The sequence below is a fragment of the Ceratotherium simum genome, chromosome 5, assembly GCF_057802395.1.
Source record: "Ceratotherium simum simum isolate JZ-2026a chromosome 5, ASM5780239v1, whole genome shotgun sequence".
NCBI lineage: Eukaryota > Metazoa > Chordata > Mammalia > Perissodactyla > Rhinocerotidae > Ceratotherium > Ceratotherium simum.
The window spans coordinates 87,553,726-87,575,797 of record NC_141904.1 but is presented as its reverse complement, the minus strand read 5'-3'; the positions used below and the strand labels follow the sequence as shown (position 1 = coordinate 87,575,797).

At 36.0% G+C, this 22,072-nt stretch overlaps 1 protein-coding gene across 4 annotated transcripts in view; it reads right to left on the bottom strand.

Moving 5' to 3' along the window:
* TMCC1 (transmembrane and coiled-coil domain family 1) overlaps window positions 1–22,072 on the bottom strand; it is a 258,047-nt gene that overhangs the window by 171,540 nt on the left and 64,435 nt on the right. For 2 of the 4 annotated variants that reach the window (XM_014796767.2, XM_087431560.1), the window contains exons 2-3: window positions 10,223–10,278; window positions 5,182–5,450 (exon numbers count right to left, since the gene is read on the bottom strand). In XM_014796767.2, the coding sequence (XP_014652253.1) occupies window positions 5,182–5,409 (228 nt within the window). In that variant the 5' untranslated portion in view covers window positions 5,410–5,450; window positions 10,223–10,278. Of the gene's footprint in view, window positions 1–5,181; window positions 5,874–10,222; window positions 10,279–13,628; window positions 13,648–22,072 lie in introns of those variants that run through there. The other 2 variants (XM_087431559.1, XM_014796766.2) reach the window with 2 other exon arrangements.

The following is a 22,072-nucleotide window of genomic DNA, read 5'->3' as shown; positions in this document are numbered from 1 at the left end:
ACCAGGTCCCATTTCCATCATTAGGTCAAGGCCATGCTTTGCACATACTAGGCACCAATAAATACTTGCTAAATCTGAATTAAAAAAAGGGGGGGGGGCGGGAATCTAGCTTAAAGGCCAAGAATCTACTTTAAAAACTAGACTGGTTATGTAGCAGATGGCTAAGGCAGAAGCAGATGGCTGTCAAACACAATGGATACACTGCAAAATCAACTCAAATTTTGTCTTATAACTCTGTGTGTGCACAAGCACATGCACACACAGTCTATAAGAATGCTCTTAACAACATCCCGGACAGAATTATCAGTGTACTTAAACATTTATCATCAGTAATTTTTTTTTTTTCCTGTGAGGAAGATCAGCGCTGAGCTAACATCCGTGCTAATCCTCCTCTTTTTGCTGAGGAAGATGGGCTCTGAGCTAACATCTATTGCCAACCCTCCTCCTTTTTTTTCCCCCCAAAGCCCCAGTAGATAGTTGTATGTCATAGTTGCACATCCTTCTAGTTGCTGTATGTGGGACGTGGCCTCAGCATGGCCAGAGAAGCGGTGCGTCGGTGCGGCCCGGGATCCGAACCCGGGCCGCCAGTAGCGGAGCGCACGCACTTAACCGCTAAACCACGGGGCCGGCCCTATCATCAGTATTAAAACACTTTCACCCTCAGACCTTTGAGTTAAAAAAGAAGATATAAAAATAGAGGAGCCAATATTTAGAATTGGAAACAATCAGTCTTAATACACTAAGATACAACAGATCAGATGCTCTCCAAACTAATCTCCACTTAACCAATTTGCCATATTACTCTTAAACTCTTCATTTTTTCCAAAAGACACGTGGACTTTATGCCCATAGGATAATCAGTGTTCATGGCTAGTATTTCCATATACATCTTGCTCCCACATCATGCTCCCACATCAGTCTGTTAGTTATACTCATTATAATTAAATAGTTTAATTAAATACTATATAAACCAATCTGATGTGGGTACAAAAAAGGCTGTTGTTTCTATGAAAACTAAGGTAAGTGCTTTGGAAAGACTCAATAAAGGCAAGTTGCTTTTTCAAAAAACAAATTTTAAGTGGGTAAGGCATTTAAACAGATTATTAAAATCTAAGATTCTGTGCCAGACTGCTTCAAAAGTGTTATTAGGTTATCACTCCACTTTATAAAAATTAAAACTAGACATTGTAGTCCACGCATGAAAGTGCAAGAAAGACAAAAAAGTCCAATCAGTAGATTTATATTTATATTTAAAAAGTGTAAGACCTTGGTTTTAAGTTAAAATAAAATATTCAAAGTAAGTACATATCATTTTTTTGAAAATAAAAATGTAACTGACTCTTTGACTAACTGACAAACCATTTGGTCCCAATTATGTTGGCTAAGAAAGTAAGTACAGTACTTAGGTTATGGCAACGTGTTGTTCACAAAGAGAACATAACCTAAACTTTTAAGAAGCAAATTAAAACTAAGTGCCTTCTATACCTAGATATGTCAAATTTTATAAATCAGAACTGATGTTACTGCATTCTGATTTTACACATGAATAACATAAGCTTTATCTCTCAGATTAGTGATTATAAAAATATTATTTATTAAAACTGTAAGAAGTCAGTTCTTCAGCAGATGTAATTAAACAAACAGCAAACTCTGGATGAATGACTATTCTAATTCTGAAGAGTTCTGTCAGATCACTTAAATGTCTAGGAAAAATTCACATCAATCCTTAAAAATAATCTTCTATTTTTTAAATCACTAGCCAATCTTTATAAACTGCACAAAAAAAATAAACGCTACCAATAATCTTTTCACGTCACCAGGAAAATACAAAATAAAAACCCCAATGCGATAGCACTACACACACACTAGAATGGCTAAATTTCAAAATAATGACAATACCAAATATTCGTGAGGATGAGAAGAAACTGAAATTTTCATACACTGCTGGTAGAAATGGAAAATTGTAAGTCACTTTATAAGTTACACACATACTGTGATAAATACGTATTTGGTCTTTGGGCCAGGTTCCTGACACAGAGCTCCTAAAAGCCTTGGAATCTCAGAAGTGTAAGAGTATCTTTTGTATGCTAATGAGATGACTGGTGGCCCCTAGACAGCTTCAGGATGGGTGCTGACTGCCAGAAGACCAAGGCATGATTAGAGGTGTGTAACTTTATTTATTTATTTTTTTTGCTGAGGAAGACTGGCCCTGGGCTAACATCCGTGCCCATCTTCCTCCACTTTATACGGGACTGGACGCTGCCACAGTATGGCCTGAGGTGTGTAACTTTCATCCCCACCTCCCAACCTCCAGGGACGGGAGAGATTTTGGAGCCTGAGCCAATCACCAACGGCTAATGATTTAATCAACCATGCCTATGTAATTAAGCCGCCGAAAAAAACCCCTAAATGGCAGCGTTCGGAGAGCTCCCGGGTTGGTGAACACGTGCTGGGAGGGTGGTGTGCCTACATAGGATATGGAAACTCTGTACCACCAACCCCTCACCCCAACCTTGCCCTATGCATCTCTTCCATTTGGCTGTTCCTGAGTTGTAACCTTTATAATAAACCAGTGAACGTAAGTAAAAGTGCCCTTCCTGGGTTCTGTGAGCCATTCTAGCAAATTACTGAACCTGAGGAGGGAGTCATGGGAACCCCTGATTCATAGCTGGTTGGTTAGACGTACAGGCGGCAACCTGGGACCTGTGACTGACTTCTGAAGTGGGGGCAGTCTTGTGGGACTGAGTCCTTAACCTGTGGGGTCTATGTTAATTTCAGGTAGTTATCAGAATTGAATTGAATTGTAGGACTGGTTGTTGGTGTGAAAAAAACCCACACATTTGGTGTCAAAAGTCTTGTGAGTAAAAACAGTGCAGATACATTTGTCACATAACTCAGAGAAATGAAAATGTGTCTGTTAAGACCTATATACAAAAGTTCATAGCAGTTTAACTCATAATAGCCAGAAAATGGAAATGATCCAAACGTCCACCAACTGGTGAATGGATAAACAAATAGATACACAATGGAATACTACTCAGCAATAAAAAAGAATGATGAGACAACATGGTTGAATTCCAAAGCATTATGCCAAGTGAAAGAAGCCAAACACAAAAGACTACATACTGTATGATCGTATTTATATTAAACTCTAAAAAAGGCAAAACAATAGTGATAGTAAGCAGATCAGTGGTTGCCAGAGGCCAAGGGTTGGAGAAACGAGGACTAACTGAAGCAAAGGGGCATGAGAAGTCATTCTGGGGTGATGCAAACGTTCTATATAATTGTTATTACATGACTATACACTTTTCACAATTAATCAAATTGTACATTTAAAATTGGTGGGTTTTATTGTTAAGTATATGTCAATGAATTTGACAAAGAATATTAAAGAAACAATTTTATGAAAAAAAATGTTCTCCTTTGGCTCTCTTTTTATGAAGTTTTCCAAAACAATATAAATGCATACAACATGCTTTACTCAGACTTTTTCCTTTTAACATAAAAGTCTGTAATCCCAGAATCACTAGTAATAAATTTCTTAATGTTCTCTGGTACAGATTAAGACAAATTATCTAGTTGCATTGTTAGTTTTTATTGCCAACTAGACTGCATAATCAATCACTAAATGTCCTTTTTATTTCAAAGATAACTATGATGCACATAAATATATGCTACTTTTCCTCATTTATACCTTTAATTTTAATGATGTGAATCATTATTCTGATGATTCTGTTATTCTAGTGCATCTGTCATTCTGACAGGTTTACCTTCTTAAAGTGATTTGTTGTCCATTATTTGTTTGTTTGTTTTTAATGTCACATTTAGGTAGGAGAGGTTTAAAGGTACTAGATGCAATATTTAGATTTCCAGGCTAAATATCCAGGAAAACAAACTTTCCTGTGCCAGAAGCAGATATAGAATCAAAGTGACTTAGTATCATATAAGCCTTAAGGAATACATAAAAGTAAAGCCAAAAGATAGCAAGATGGTGAATTATGGGGCAGACCTGGCCCACAAACATGTTCTGTTTGGCTTGCATAAATCTCAAGAGATTACTCATCTAACTTTCCAGTTACTCTTGAAAAATAAGAAGCCCTGGCAAGAACGGGCTCACAGTCCTAAATTAAGACAATCAGCTAAGGCTAAGAAGACACTGACCCTTTAGACAGGGCATCTCCTCTTTAGTCTGTCCAAGCCCCTTAACACTTGAGTTCACTCACTGTAACTACTTGCCTGGCTACACGTACCTGCGTTTTCAAACCCTAGCAGAACTATTTCTTCTATGTGCCTCAACTAACCATAACTGAAGGTGAAGTGAGAATTACATGGAAGGAGTTTCCCCCAATATTTGTTATGCCTAGTTCTCCCATAAAGGCAGCCCCAAAAAAACCTGTTTAGGGGTCGGCCCCATGGCATAGTGGTTAAGTTCGGTGCGCTCCACTTCAGTGGCTCAGGTTCGAGGGTTTGGATCCCAGGCGCAGACCTACACCACTTATCAGCCATGCTGTGGCGGCAACCCCCATACAAAACAGAGGAAGACTGGCACAGATGTTGGCTCAGGGCTAAGTTTCCTCAAGCAAAAAAAGGAGAAGACTGGAAACAAATGTTAGCTCAGGGTGAATTTTCCTCAGCAAAAAAAAAAAACCTGTTTATCAAAAGTAAAGTATAAGAATGCATATGCTCTACTATAGAAGGCAAAATGTATATTGAATGCTGATAATATGGTACACTGTGCATGAAAATTAAAAGCAATTTAGTGGATTTTCATGCTAGGCACAGACAAACCTAAATTCTGGAACTTTATTTATTACCTTCATTAATATAAGCCAATTCATGTGAAAAACCAAAGCAACAACAACAAAGCGTCTTTGTTCGTCTGCCATAAAACTGAACCTTTTAATACATAAAGAGCACGTGAGTATATTGAAGGTTTTAGCAAAAGGGTAAAATAAACAAAATATAGCAATGTGTTAGGAAGCAAACAGGAATATAATTATAAGCATTCATTCATTAGCTAGAATGATCATTGTTCATCCCATTTATTCAATGAAAAGGAAAACTACCTTTTACCACAACTTTGAGGTACTTGCTGAGATATCTCTTTTTAGTTACCAAAGAAAAGTTTGGACAGCCCTAGATACAGTAAGTTAACAGAAAAAGAAAATCTAACAGACTTACCCGCTCTACAGTTGCCTCATCCCCTGGTAGACATGCAGCAGCAGCAGCAGCACAAGCTATTTCCATCACAGTGGAGCTGGTAGGAGCATCAGTTGTGGATGAAGACCTGGGTCGGCCGGACTGCATAACAGTTGCCATCTCCTGGCCAGATTTCCTGTTGATTTGGGGACTTCCCTTTGGGGCCTCTGGCTTGCCCCGCCTACTATGCAAGCTCGTTCCTCTCTTCATCTTGGGTGGCACTCGGATCTGCTGCAGGACACGATTCAGAGCTGTGGGGTGGGTGGGGACACCATCAATCTCAGCACATGCGTTCTGGCTTTCCAGATCCATTTCAGGTTCTGGATCTGCCTGAATTTGTTGCACATCGTGTGGAGACACTGATGATCTCCTGCGCTGGTGCTGGAAGAGATGCTTCAAGCCTTGGCCAATCACATTAATGTTCTCCAAAGCATTGTGAGTCATTTTAGACAACTTTTGTTCTGATTCTGTTTGTTTTCTGGCCTCTGCATCTTGGGATTTGCCTCCAGGATCAGGGTCCTCATATAACTGTTCACTGCCTGAAGGCTCCATCAGTAGACTTAATATGCTTATTTGCAAACTCAAAAATTTTAAACACACCAAGACTGTCAAATTAGGAAGGCATTTGCTTCAACAGTAACTACACATGCAGCTGTGAGACGGAGGCTTCATGCCTATCTAATGTTAAAAAAAAAAAAAAAAAGAACCTCATATTATAAATCCATGCAGAAACTCCAGTGTTAAAACAAAGAAAAACATGCCACTAGCCAAACAAATAGGCACTATCATTAAGCAATCTTTAATCAGAAGATTAAAAGACAAGTTTTCTAGACAGTGGGTAATGATTATTTTCTAGAATAGGAGAAAAGGCTCAGAAACAAGTACATAGGAAATAAAAACAGCAATGTTTAAATAAAAAAATCCCTACAAGTTTCAATATATGAAGAATTGAATATCAGAGGAGTCATCTTGGAATGGAAACCATAATAATAGTTGACAGAACAGCTATTACTTGAGAAATCAAGAGAGAACAGACCATTCAATATGTACAATATAGCTGAGGCAATTTAATTCCTCTCATTCACAACCACAGTTAATTATCCATATGCTGAAACTCAGTAGAGTAAATTCAAAGAATAATAGTGAGAAATGGATATCCCAATCTAACTGTATGTGGATTTTAATGGAAAAGAGAAATTTCTTGTCACCATTCATATTCATCAAGGTCACTGGTAACTAGTGGGGAGAGGTTTGCTGTTATGAGAAGAAAACGGAAATAAAAATCTTATAAATTTAATTCTCCACTGAAGCACAAATGACCTTCTGGCACCATAGGAGTGAATGATCCAGAAAGAATCTGTCTCCAGAGAGACTAGAGCTTTGCTCAGTACCAGCTATCAAGAAAAGAGATTCAGGGGCCAGCCCGGTGGCACAGCGGTTAAGTGAGGGTGCTCTGCTGCAGCAGCCCGGGGTTCGCAGGTTTGGATCCCAGGTACGGACCGACGCACGGCTTGTCAGGCCATGCTGTGGCGGCGTCCCATATAAAGTAGAGGAGGATGGGCACAGATGTGAGCCCAGGGCCAATCTTCCTCAGCAAAAAAAGAGGAGGATTGGCATCAGATGTTAGCTCAGGGCTAGTCTTCCTCACCAAAAAAAAAAAAGAGACAGAGAGAGAGATTCAAAGAAATTCCCTTCTCTGAAGTGTTATCCTTGACAGAATCTTCTCACATATCTACACAAATTCAAAAGCAAAAAAGTAACACAGTAACTGAGTATGATGGAAGAGTAGAGGGAAAAAAAGGTCAAATAGCAATCACACACCAATATTAAATGCAGAGGGCCGGCCCCGTGGCTTAGCGGTTAAGTGCGTGCGCTCCGCTACTGGCAGCCTGGGTTCGGATCCCGGGCGCACACCGATGCACCGCTTCTCCAGCCATGCTGAGGCCGCGTCCCACATACAGCAACTAGAAGGATGTGCAGCTATGACATACAACTATCTACTGGGGCTTTGGGGAAAAAAGATTAAAAAAAATTAAATGCAGAAAATTAAAAGGAAGCTGAAACTAAGAGATGTAAGGTCAGCACAATTGCCATGATTACGGAAATTACATGCAAAAAAAGAGGAGGGGAGGTGGTAGGGATGAAATTTTTCATAACAGAAAGTGTTTATTTTTGTACTGAGTTTCTGCAAATATATAAAACAAAATTGTTTAATGCACAGAACCTGCTAGAGAGGACAAAATATGGTGTAACAAGTTTTTTCCATATTTTCCCTCAACTTTCTGTTCAAAGAGCTTTAAAACTCCCTACACTACCAAGTACCTTGAACAGTCTAAGTTACTACCAATGAAGCACTATACTGGTCATGTTCTGGGGATATGCAGACTCCTTGACACCAAGTAGCAATCTAGAAGGCATAAATTAGATGGATATAAGAGTTCACTGTGAACTCAAGGATACTAGAGTTCAGAGGGACAGGAATGCAAACCCACTAGTTTTCTTCATGGTACTACTCTCAGAAGACCTTCTTACTATGTATATGGACACTATCATTGTGGCTCTGCTGTCCATATTCTTTCATGCCTATTTTCCCATCTCCTGACCTCTTCATGACTCAGGAGCATAAACAGTGTGACAGGGTTACAGACATTTGTCTCTCATCAGTACCTTCCTACTTTCTAAATACCACAAAATTTTTTGCTCCCAAACTAAGCAAACTAGCAGGCATAAGAGTAAGAAATTTCACTTCCTTTCATTCAAATTCTTTGTGGCCACACTGAAATCTTGCCACACCACTATAGCCTCTTACCCTTTTTCTGATTGTCCACTGCTGTTGTTTTTCCTTTCCCTTTGGGAGAGCCAAGAAAGAAACCCTTAATCCTTATTAGATTAATGAATGTCTTGGCCTCTATTGGAGTTTTCTGGGGCTCCTTGTGGGCAAAGTATATGTATTATTTAATTTTCCTCACCTTCCCTCATGAGTTTGTAGGACAGACTAATAGTTACTGAATTATTTCCACTCTGCAAAGCACAGAGCTCCTCAGAGAAAAAGGACTATGTAACCAAGATAATCTAGTAACAGTGTACATCAACTAATATCTACTTGCACTGGAAGCTATTTAGACCCTGAGAAGATGGGAGGATGTGAAAGCAGCAAGCTGATAATGAGGAAGTAATTTACTTTTTTCCTTATTTGTATTGTATTAGCTAAATAATACAACTTATTTTTTTTGTTGTTTTTGGAAGTAAAATATATAAAATAAGTTTCTCTCATGAGAGTAAAAGATACCATGAAAAAAGGAATGGTGTCAAGGTTAGCAGGAAAACCAAATGACCTACTTGTCTCATATATGAAGGTACTAGAAATTTATTACTCAGCAAATCTGTTTCTTTGGGCAGTGTTATAAGCTAATCAAGTGGCCATCTGCCTCTTATTTTTAAAAAACAAAGAATAAGGTACATTTTAAACGTCAGTAGCTTCATTTGAGATTTCACTAGCATTTGTACATCATTTATTTTCAAATAATTCAAAATGATGATCAATTACAATGAAATGTCAGCATTCCTAGGAAAACCTAGAAACAGGGTGTCAATTTCCAAGCCAAAGTTTGCACAGGCTACCTACATAGCTGCAAAGATTACATAATAGAAAAGTAATGGATTCTCAGATTTCTAAAGGCAAGACATAGCTTACTGATACTAACTAGCAGAGGTTACCTAACATGGAACCCCAGTGAAAACTAAATTGAGATAGCTTAGATAGATAGATAGATAGATAGATAGATAGATAGATAGATAGACAGACAGACAGACAGATAGATAGATTGATTGACTGATTCATTCATTCATTTATTTTGTGAGGAAGATCAGCCCTGTGCTAACATCTGCCAATCCTCCTCTTTTTGCTGAGGAAGACTGGCCCTGGGCTAACATCCGTGCCCATCTTCCTCTACTTTATATGGGATGCCGCCACAGCATGGCTTGACAAGCAGTGCATCAGTGTGCGCCTGGGATCCGAACTGGCGAACCCCGGGCCACTGCAGCAGAGCTCGCACATTTAACTGCTTGCGCCACCGGGCCGGCCCCTAACTTGAGTTTTAAACATGAAGTTAAAAATTTTGAAAAACAAAGAACCTATTGCATTGACAAGAAATATAATCAATATTTTGAAGCTCGCTAAAATTTTCTGTAGGCCAATAGAAAAATCTTTAAAGCCACCTTTCAATATATGACAAATATTGAGGAAGGTCAAATGCTGTGCCAAAAATACCAAACACAGCAATGCTGTAATAATTAACTCTATAATGCTGACAGTAAGAATGCAAGCACTAAAGGAATTCAATAACGTCAAAGTTTTTTAGGATTCCCCTACTTTCTTCTGTAAGACAGTAAAATTCAAATGAATAATAACTATTGCTCAGTTTAGAAAATTTCACAAATAACTATATTGAGATTCCTGGTTTGACACAAACAAGTTCAACTGCAATGCTAAGTGTGCTTTCGTAGGAAGGAAATGTTGGCTTCTCTTTTATTCAGCTTCTCTGAAAAGTAAAGTTCTTATAAGTAAACCAGAGGAAGTGGGGAACGGGCAAAGGGAACAAAAGGACACAGGAGAAAGGGGGCAGGCTGAGAGAGTGAAAAGTGGGAAAAAGAGGAGGAAAAGGTAGCTACCTACAGACGAGGCATTTCAGATAACTCTGTTAAATTCTCAGAATTTTAAACAATTTTTCTATGACAGTTTTGTCAAAGACATAATATGCCATTAGTTCACATTCAAGAAACAAGTTGGTCTGAATTAATATCAGAAATAAGAAAAAAAATTATGTTTTTGAAATCTGTCAAATGTTTAGGAGAGTGCTCTAAAAAAACATTCCAAATGATATATGAATTATCTTTGTTTTTCTTTTTTTCCTTTAAGTTTTCTTTCCAATTTTTTGGTTTTTTGATAGATATGGTGACCAAAACATTTTGGTTTGGCCATGAACCAAGTTATTTCACTGACTACAAAGAGTTAGATACTTGCCTTTATCACTCTTCCTCAAGCACTTCTAAGGTGTACAGGAATCCTTTTAGGAAAAGCTGAAAAGCAAACATTAAGAATTACAAAGTGAGAAATTCAGAGGGCAGAAACTCATCTATTATATATAGATAGATAGATAGATAGATAGATAGATAGATAGATAGATAGATAGATATAGATTATATATATAGATATTATACAGAAAAAAACTGAGTACATACACAACAAAATGTTAATGTTTCTCTCTCACTAGTAGGAGTAGAGTAATTTTTTCTAGTATCTTTCAGTATTTTCCCATTTTTCAAAAATGTAATCAAGAAAAATTGTAATGAAGAAAGAAGATATTTTGGAAAACAGTACTTAGTACTCAAAAAAGAAAGTGGCACATGTCTTAAGTAGCAATGAATATTTTTACACTATGATACTGAATTAGGAACGGATATTCCATTAATTCTACTCTCACAGCAACATGAAAAGCAAAGTGCATGAAAAATAACACAATTTTATAAGCAAAAATTTTCTCGAGTAGTTTCTAAATCTGTGTCTGCAATTTTGCATTCAAAAGCAACTCTTAAAAACTGTATCTACCATATACAATTGAGAATCAAGATGCACCAAAACTGAAATTTTCCTGGAAAGCTAGCTTCTGACAGCCATTACCAGAGAGGCAATTTAATTACACAAGTATTTTGGGGGCATCTGCTGTGTGCTTAGCATTACATAGACCAAATAAAGCATATTATCCTGCCCTCAAGGAACTCACAATTTAGGATGGAAAGTAAGATTTACATACTTGAAACTGAAGGAAAACAGCACAAAGCAACATAATTAAGTGCTAAAATGTGTGAGGAAAACTGCAATTACCATCAGAAATCAGAAGATCAGTTAAGATTAGATTTGTTCAGGAAAGCTTCATGTAGGATAAAGAGGCTTTAACTGAGCTTTGAAGGATGAGAAGACAGATGAATAAGCGGGAAGATATGGGCCAAGACTTCCAGCTAGACAGCAGTAAACACAGTATATTTGGAGGCCAGTAAAGAGCCCTGATGACTGTACCGGTAGATACACATTTCTGAGTCATCTGGAGAACTGGGTGGCTAACAGGCAGCTGTGAGAGAAGACTTTCTACCATATAACCTTTTGCATCTTTTGAATTTTACATCTTATGACTATATTATGTATTGAAAAAATAAATTTACATATTTAAAGAAAAGAAAGAAAATAGATGTTTTAATCTCTAGGGTAAACATTTAAAAAATAGTAAAAGAGTGTATAACAACTAAGCCAACAGAAAGGAAAAACAAAATTAAAATACCTAATAAATGCAAAAAAGGGGGAAAGCAAGATCACAGAACAAGTAGAACATATAAAAAGCAAAATGTAAGACGTCTGTATAACACAGCAAAACGTAAACCCAAATATTCCAGTAATTACATAAAATGCAATTGGACCAAAAGACAAAAATTATATACTAAATAAAAAACAAAATTCAACTATTATGGTGTTTACAAGAATCACACCTAAAATATTAAGATAGAGAACAGTTAAAAATAAAAATTATGGAAAAGATTACACAAACATAAACAAAGAGAAAGCTTCTCTAGCTATATTAACAGTATTCAAAGTAGACTTTAATGCAAAAAAGCATTAACAGAGATATAATTCACAGGCTTAAATGTATAATTCATCAGGAAGGCATAGCAATTTAAAATTTGTATGCATGTAATAACATTGTCTCCAAATAAATAAAGCAAAACTTAGCAGAATTACAAGAAGTGAAAAATATCCATAATCATAATGGGGAAATTTTTAACACCTCTCTCAGTATTTGACAGAACAAATGACCCCAAAAAGGAAAATAAGTAAATAAATAAAAATGTAGATTTGAAGAGCAGTGTTAACAAACTGGACCTAAATAGACACTTATATAACACAGCACCCAATAACTGCAGAATAAATACTCTATCAAGCATAAATAAATCACTTACAAAAAAACTTTAGCTAAAAAGAGGGCTTAAAAAACCTAATCTAGACACTACAATTGGGGAAAAAGAAAGAAAGGGAGAAGCTCCACCCCTAGAAGTAGCATGGAAAGTCTTGTGAAGTCCACACCTCTGAGACCCAGGTTCTAGTACCTGCCTAAATCTGAGGCTTAAGAGATCATCACAGAATTCCACTCACCCTCCACTATCACACTAACAAGACTGAAGTAACAATAACAGTGGAATATAGCTACAAGAAACAGATTCACTCTGAGAAATAACACAAAGGGGAAATCCAAAGCCAAGCAGTGAGATAAGGGACACTAGGAGACAAGGGGCACTAGGGAAATTTAAAGTCTCTGGTTCTCAGGGCAACAACAAATGTCAACTCTGGTAACCAGAGCAATAAGAAACTTCAAAAAAAGCCCAACTCCCCCTAAAAGATTAACACCAATTCTAGCAGAAGGAAATTTGAGGTCTTCTCCAAGCATATCAGATATTTATCTCAGTATTTCTTGTCCTATACAACATGTTTAGCTTTCAACAAAAAGTTATAAAGCATTATAAATTATAATTTATAAATTATAAAACACAGCTTGAAGAAATGAAACAATTATCAGAACTAGACTCAGATATGACAAATTTTGAAACTATCAGACAGGGAATTTAAAACATGATTAATATGGTAAAGGCTCTAATGGAAAAGGCAGACAACATGTAAGATCAGATGGGTAATTTTCAGAGACATGGAAATCATAAGGATCAGGTGGAAATGCTAGAAATAAAAACACAGCAAAAATAACAAATGCTTTTGACAAGCTTATTAGTAGACTTGAAACAGCTGAGAAAAGAATCAGTGAACTCAAAGATAGGCTTATAGAAATTACCCAAACTGAAATGTAAAGAAGAAAAAAGAGTAGGAAAAGAAAATAGGAAAGAACATCCAAGAACCATGGAAAATATCAAACAGTGTAACATACACATACTTAGAATACCAGAAGGAGAAGGAAGAGAGAATGCAGCAGAAGAAATATTTCAATGGCTAAGAACTTACCAAAAATAATGACAAGACACCAAATTACAGCTAGAAGAAGCTCTAAAAACACCAAACAGATAAATACCCAAATACCCAAAAATACCCTGAGCATATCACATTCAAATTGCTGAAGGGCAAAGAGAAAATCTTTAAGGCAGTCAGAGACAGGAAAACACATTACATACAGAGGAACAAGGATAAGGATTACAATAAACTTCCTGTCAGAAACTTTGCAAGAAAGAAGACAGTAGAGTGACAACTTTATAAAGTCTTGAAAGAAAAAAAATGCCCAACCAGTATTTTATATCCAGTGAAAATATCCTTCATAAGTGAAGAAGAAATAAAGACTTCCCCAACAAACAAAAACAGAATTCATTGCCAGGAGACTCACCCTATAAGAAGTATTTTAGAAAGAAGAAATTCCAGGCAGAAGGAATATGATAAAGATGAGAAGCTTGGATCTGCACAAAGAAATGAAGAATAAATGAAGGTAAAAACAGAATCTTTTCTTTTTCATATTTTTAACTGCTCTAAAAAATGACTGTTTAAAGAAGTAACAATGTATTGGGTATTAATAGCATATGCAGTGACAGGTATAACGAGAATTAAAGGAAGAATTAGGAACATACCATAATAAGATACATATACTACATGAGAAGTGGTATAATATCATTAGAAGGTAAACTTGGATTATTTAAAAATGTATACTGGAAACCCAAAGGCAACCACTAAAAATCATTTTAAAGAAGTATAAGTAAGTCAATAGGGTAGATAAAAGAATAATAATAAAAAGCTCAGTTCACACCAGAGAATGTGTGACCATCTTCTTTCACCATACACAAAAATTAACTCAAAATGGATCAAAGACCTGAAGGTGAGACCTGAAACTATAAAACTCCTGGAGAAAAATATAGGTAGTACACTACTTGCCATCAGCCATAAAGGGATCTTCTTGAATTCCATGTCTACTCAGACAAAGGAAACAAAAGAAAAAATAAACAAGTGGGACTTCATCAGATTAAAGAGCTTCTACAAGGCAAAGGAAACCAGGATCAAAATGAATAGGGAACCCACCAGCTGGGAAAAAATATTTGCAAACCGTATATCTGACAAGGGATTAATCTCCATAATATATAAAGAACTCACACAACTGAATAACAAAAAAACAAACAACTCAATCAAAAAATGGGCAGAGGAAATGAACAGACACTTCTCCAAAGAAGATATACAGATGGCCAACAGGCACATGAAAAGATGCTCAACATCACTAGTCATCAGGGAAACTCAAATCAAAACCACACTAAGATATCAGCTTACACAAGTTAGAATGGCTATAATCACCAAGACAAAAAGCAACAAATGCTGGAGAGGCTTTGGAGAAATGGGAACCCTAATCCACTGCTGGTGGGAATGCAAACTGGTGCAGCCTCTGTGGAAAACAGTATGGAGATTCCTCAAAAAATTATAAATAGAAATACCTTATGATCCAGCTATCCCACTACTGGGTATCTACCCAACGAACCTGAAATCAACAATCCAAAGAGGCTTACGCACCCCTATGTTCATCGCAGCGTCATTCACTATAGCCAAGACATGGAAGCAACCCAAGTGTCCCTTGACTGATGAATGGATAAAGAAGATGTGGTATACATGTACCATGGAATACTACTCAGCCATAAAGAAAGACAAAATCGTCCCATTTTCAACAACATGGATGGACCTGGAGGGTATTATGTTGAGTGAAATAAGCCAGAAAGAGAAAGACAAACAGGGCATGATTTTACTCATATGTGGAAGATAAACCAACACATGCACAGATAGAACTGTTTGGTGGTTACCAGGGGCTAGGGGGGAGGGGGGTGGGCACAAGGGGTGGAGGGATGCACTTATATGGTGACCGATAAACAATAATGTACAACAAAAATTTCACAATAAAAAAAATTTAAAAATAAGTAAATTAATTAAAAAAAAAAGTCCACTAAAGATTTAGATAGGAAGAGACAAAACAATGGAGAAAGATACCATACAAACACTAATCAAAAGAAAGCTAGTATAGCCAAATCAATTTCAGACAAACTAGACTTCAGAACAAGAAAGACTGCCAAGGATAAAAAGGGACATTACATAATGATAAAGGGGCCAATTCTCCAAGAAGATATAACAAACGTAAATATGTATGCACTTAAAATCAGAGCTTTAAAATATACGAGGCAACAACCAATAGATATGACAGGAGAAATAGACAAATTCACAATTATAGTTGTAGACTTTCAACGTTCATCTCTCAGTAATTGATAAAGCAAGCAGTCAGAAAATCAGGAAGGAGACCTCAATAGTAATATCACCCAATTTAACCTAAGTGACATTTGCAGAACACTCCACCCAACAACAACTGAATATACATTCTTTTCAAATACACATGGAACATTCACAAAGATATACCACATTCTGCACCATAAAACAAACCTTAAAAATCCAAAAAAATAAAAACGATACAAAGTACATCTTCAGACCATAATGCTATTAAATTAAAATCAATAGCAAAAGATCTTGGGAAATTCCCCCAAATATTTGGATATTAAACAATATACTTCTAAATAACCTCTCGGTAAAAGAGGAGGTCTAGAGGAAAATTTAAAATATTTTCAAGTAAGTGAAAATGAAAATACAATATGTCAAAACTCACAGCATGCAACTAAAACAGTGCTCAGAAAAAAATTCATAGCTTTAAATGCACATATTAGAAAAGAAGACCTAAAATCAACAGCCTAAACTTCCGCTTTAGGAAACTTACAAGAGCAAACTAAATCTAAATCAAACAGAAGGAAGGAAACAATAAAAATGAGAGCAGAAATCAATAAAATTGGGAACAGTAACACAATGGAGAAAAACCAATGAAGGCAAAAGCTGGTTCTCTGAAAAGATCAAAAAAATTGATAAACTTCTAGCCAGGCTAACCAAGAAATAGAAAAGACACAAATTACCATAACAGGAATGAAAGACAGGGGACATTAACAGTGATAGAACAGATATTAAAGAGGAAAATAAACAATATGATGAACTCCTCTATGCCCATAAATTTGATAGCTTAGATGAAATGAATCAATTCCTTGAAAGTTGAGACAAACTACAAAAACTTCACAAGGAGAAACAGATATCTGAATAACTCTATACCTATTAAAGAAAGTTAATTTGTAGTTATAACTATTCAAAAAAGGAAAACTCCTGACCCAGATGGTTTTACTAGTTAATCCTACAAACTATTTAAGGAAGAAATAATAATAATTCTACAAAATCTCTTGCAGAAAAGAGAAGGGAACATTTCCCCTCATTTTGTGAGGCCAACATTACTCTAATACAAGACAAAGACACTACAAAAAAACTACAGACCAATATCTCTTAGTTAACATATATGCAAAAACAAAATATTAGCAAATAGAATATAGCACTATATAAAAAAACAATATATCAGGACCAAGTAGGGTTTATCCCAGGGATGCAAAGCTGGCTCAACATTCAAAAATCAATGTAATCCACCATATTATTAAACTAAGTGAGAAAACCATATGACCATAATAGACGCATAAAAAGCATTCAACTAAATTCAACATTGATGACAAATACTTTCAACAAATTAAGAATAGAAGGGAAATCCCTTAGTCTAATACAGAGTATCTATGAAAAATCTATAAAATCTAGAAAAATAATGTAGGTGGAAACAACATTGCCATGAATTTAGGAGCGAATGAAGATACAGGAAAAGACACACAGAATGTAGACTACTCATCATTTGGCATCCACAGAGTTTATATGAGATGTATCTATACACAGAGAAAAATAATTACAATGTTTGAAACCTACGAATCCTAGGCATATAATGCAGATGTAGGAATAAATTCAGACAATATCCACCATCAGATTTTGTGTTTTTTTTTAACTTCATTTTCAGGAACCCACAAATTAAATCCAGGGTTTGCATTGGTAGTTTTTATCTTGTCTTCCCTGCCTCTCCCCCTTCTCTCACCATACCTGAAGAATGGTATCCACAAGAAAGGTTCTAGATCATTCTGCCTTGGTCCTAATACTACTCATGGTCCTAATACTACTCATGGTCTTGTAACCACCTGCATCTCTTGATCTGCATCCCAAAATCTGGTCTAAGGAGGCAGCTGATGGAGAACTGAATCCTTTATGTTAGCTTTCTGACTTAACTCATGAACTAGGAAGAATAAAAGCTCTTAACTCTCAAAATACTTCCTTCTTTGATGCTACCTATGACCTAAAAATTAGACCCCTTTATTATTCTGAAGACATATCCTGTTCCCCCCAGTAAAGAAAAACGAAGAGGGAGGGGGGAGGACGTGTACGAGGCTAGTAACTCAGCATATCTAGAGGGTAGTCTATTTTAAAAGCAAAGTTAGATTATAAATCATAGTCTATTAAGAATGTTCTAGAACTCCTTCCATATGGGTCAAGCCTTAAGTCCCATTACTTATATATATATATATGTGTGGTTAAGTGTAGCTTAACTATAGGGATACATTCTGAGGAATGTGTTGCTAGGCAATTTTGCTATTGTGCAAACATCATAGAGTGTACTTACACAAACCCAGATGCTACAGCCTACTACACACCTAGGCTATACGGTACTAATCTCTTGTGACCACCAACGGTGGTCAATGCAGTCATCAATAACCAAAAAAAAAAAGAATATGTTAGATGAATGAATAAACGAGCATGACAAATACAGAAATCATTTTAATAGAATAAAAAAAAAAGAGGGGAGAATATCTTGAGGAAAAAGTACAGATAATCTATAATATCTCCCTGTCTACTGACATCCCCACCAACTCCCAAAAGGATTACTCTTTATTCCCATGAGTAATTACTATCGCAAGATGAAGGTGAGGAAAGGAAAGACAAACAGCTTTATTCAGAAGCCTATAATCCCCAAATACTTTTTGAAATAAAGATGCATAAATAAATACTATAAAGTATAAATCAGATATCTATTATCAAAAGCAAATAGTTAATAACCAATGAAGGGAAGGAGGTAAACTCTTGCCATAAAAGCTGAAAGAGGCAGCATTTGATCATTCAATTAACCCTCACTGATACAAGTTGAAGCACTTTTGATAAGGGTTTCAGCAACTTCAGAAGGAGTCTATAAAAATGTCCCCAAAGAGCATAAGTGTGCATGATGTCAAGAGTCCTTAAGTATCAGGGAAAATACTCTGAAAATCTGCCTAATTTCACCCTCAACAGGAAAACATCATGTGACGTGAGGAAAAAGAAAAAAAAAAAGTCAGTGTTTCCCAAACACTTTTGCGTAAGGGGAGACAAAAGTGGGGGGGGGGGGGAGTTTTTCTCTTCTGTATGTCCATTTCAAACTACATAAGAATAAAATTCTATAACGTTTCTCCTGTGGCAATCCTCACTCTCCCCAAACATATGCACAAGAATCTTAGATATCATATATTTTAGGCTGTTTTCATCTTTTTTTGGTCACATATAGCAACTAATGCTTTGAATAATGTCAGCTATATTATACTTAGTGTTATAAGGGACTCTCTTCTGAGAACCCAGTACAGAAAGGACTACCAAAATGAAATTCCTGATAACCTCAAATAGCAGAGAAATAAGGAGCAGAATAAATGAACCAACTGAAGACAATTCCTATCAAAATAAATGAAAATCAAGAAAAAGCCAAAATAGATTCTATATACTTTCTAGTAAAATACATTCATATATTATATCTTGAAGGAGTTTATCTTCAAAATATCCTAATTTCAAATTTCTTATATCATCAAGCATTCACAATTTGCCATTAACAAGAAACAGGAAAAGACAAGCATAATAAACAAATATACATTAAATTTCAGTATGTCAAATTTTGTTCAATTGCCCCAGAGTCAATCTTAAATCTCTCTAGAGTAAATAAGTGAACACAGTTTAGAAATGAAAGGTAGTCACGTTTTTCAGATTTTAAAAAAGTCTCCAATTTATGCTCTTTCTCCTTCACTGTAGGTCATTTGAGATGGTTTCAATGGGAACACATACTTTATGCTTTACTACACTGAAAATTTATTCAAGAGTTCCATTCTTGAAGTCATTATTTCTCCTTGTGCTTCTATTTTATACCAGGCAACATTCGTCCAGCTACCTCCTAAGGAAATTCGTGATTTAGCAACATTTTTTCCCAACCCAGTCCTTTACACTCAAACGGATCTTTCTCTTGACCTCCACGTTTTATACAACACTACTGACCAAATGCATAGACAAGAAACCCGAGTGGAGACAGAAATGAGAAAGACATAATCAAGTAGCTCAGTAGACATTTACTACTTTGAAGAATGTCCTCTGCTCAGTGATGAATATAGTTTTATCAAACTTCCTTGTGTTTACCCTACTCAGTAAATATGGCCAAAGAAAGAGAACCTTACTAAAAGCACAGTGACTACAAAGAACAGGTAGCTACAGTGCCTCGGCTTAAACTGTTTTGTGAATGAATGAACATGCAAATATGAGAATATAAAATACTAAGACACAGTGCTGTATTAAAGTGAGTAATAAGGACAAAGTGAGACTGTCCAGTGAGTAAAACTGATAATAATTCAAGGATTCCTTTCATAGGCTGTATTTTATTTAAGCCTTCTACTCACTGCCTGACTTTAAAAAATTGTTTATGTGCTCACAAAAATGCTTACAAATCTATTGTGTTCTCTAGTACTCCCAATTCTAAGAAACTGTTTCTCTTAACCAAGAAGAATACTTCAAAAAGAATACAATATAGTAATATATTATATATATATAACACAGTAATTCTCCAATAAGGGATCAGATGTGTTTATGTGTCCATATGCTATAAAAGTGATTCTCCAGGGCTAATGGACATTCAAAGGGACACTTTCTTTTAAAATCCTGGAGATGGCTGCCTTATTAACAAAGACACAATTTAGCACAGTGGTTAAAAGCCTGGGCTTTGGAGTGAGCCCATTATTTAAAGGCACTTGTTAGCTGTGTATCTTTGGGTAACGTCTTAGATGTCTAGTCTTAGTTTCCTCATTGATAAAACGGCAATGAGATCTACTTCCTACAACTGTTGTGAGAATTAAATAAGATAATGCAAAGAACATATTTTTCACAGTTCCTAGAACTAAAAATTGCTCCTTAAATGGTATCTAATAATAGTAATAAGAAAAAAAAAATTTAAAGCATGGAGTTCTCTCCCTTTCTTGTAATCAATAATTACCCTCACCCCCTCCCCACCATCTCTCCCGGCCCTCAACCCAACCAATGGAAACTACACAGGTATATTAGAAATACCCAGATATGATCACCAAAGTTACAAGTCAATTAGGTATATATAAGTTTTTGACCCACCACATACTAATTATACATATTTCCATAATTTTTATGCCACTTCACTTCTCACTAAGACTTTAATCAGATAAAATTCAATTCAGGCAATTCAACTCTCTTCTTAATCTAACCCTAATATTTATATATTCAGTGAACTGTAAAGGCCAGCCCTCAAGAATGCTCAGGCAAAGAAGAAAAATATTTTCAGTAATGAGTGTAGTACATTCTAAACGTTCAAAATATTATTATTTTAAAACATAATTCTCTTGGTTTAGATTAAATAAGTATATAAAATGTCAGAATTCTAGCCCAAAATAAAGGTATCAACTAAAGTATAGCCTTTTTATTCTATTATATTAGGTTTTAGCAACATCACCCAAAAGTACTAAGTTCTTACCAACTTTGCTAGGACTTGTAAAATCCAACAAAACATAGCATCTGTCCTTAAAAACTGGAAAATCTAACATGAAAAGAACAATGGTAAATAAGAACAAAATAACTGACAACACCTCAAAGAGATGATTTACAAGCTAAGCATTATATTCAAAAGCATGGAAGGAAGATTACCATATTCCACTAATTCGATCACTCTGGCAGTTCTATTAACGCTTTGAGGTATAAGGGATATAAAATAAACTGTACCTATTTAACATGTACAATTTGATGAATTAACATACATTTATACCCATAAAACTATCACTGTAATCAAGATATCAAACATTTCCATCATCCCCAAAAGTTTCCTCATGCCCCTGTGTAACCCATTCCACTCCCACCCTCATCTCCTCGAACTACTGATCATCTATGTATTCTGTCATTACAAATTAGTTTGCATTTTCCAGAATTTAAATAAGTATTGATGGTGCTCAGGGCAAGCTGCCCCAGGAAGCACCACTCTGGTATGCGGATTATTTCGAGCTGAAGACAATAAGGATATTTGACCTCCCCCACTACCTGCCTAGAGAATCTGGCATGGTGGCTCATTCCTGGAACAGATCTTCTATCATGATGGCTATAAAGATAATGTAAAATAGATGTTGCAATGGGAGGGGCACCAAGCCCCTTTGATCAAAAAACTCTATCTCTCCCTGACCAAATTATCAATAGATGACCCTGAAAAGAATTGTCCTTCTGCCCTCTGAAGTCCCAGGCCACTACCCACCCCCAACATGTTCCTTCGCCTTTAGCTACAATACTTAAACAAACAGCTTAGACAGAGGGACGAGTTGCTCATTTCTGAGCTTCTCCCATATATACATATTATTAAACTTGATATTATTTTCTCCTGCTAACCTGTCTTGTTGATTATTTGGCCAGCCAAAAAAACCTTAAAAAAAAAGACAGAGAGAGATTCTCCCTCTTCCCCCGACAGTATCATACAGTATGTGTTCTTCTTTAGTCTGACTTCTTTCACTTAGCCTAATTATTCTGAGATCCATCCATGTTGTTAAGTATCAATAGTTCTTTTCTTTT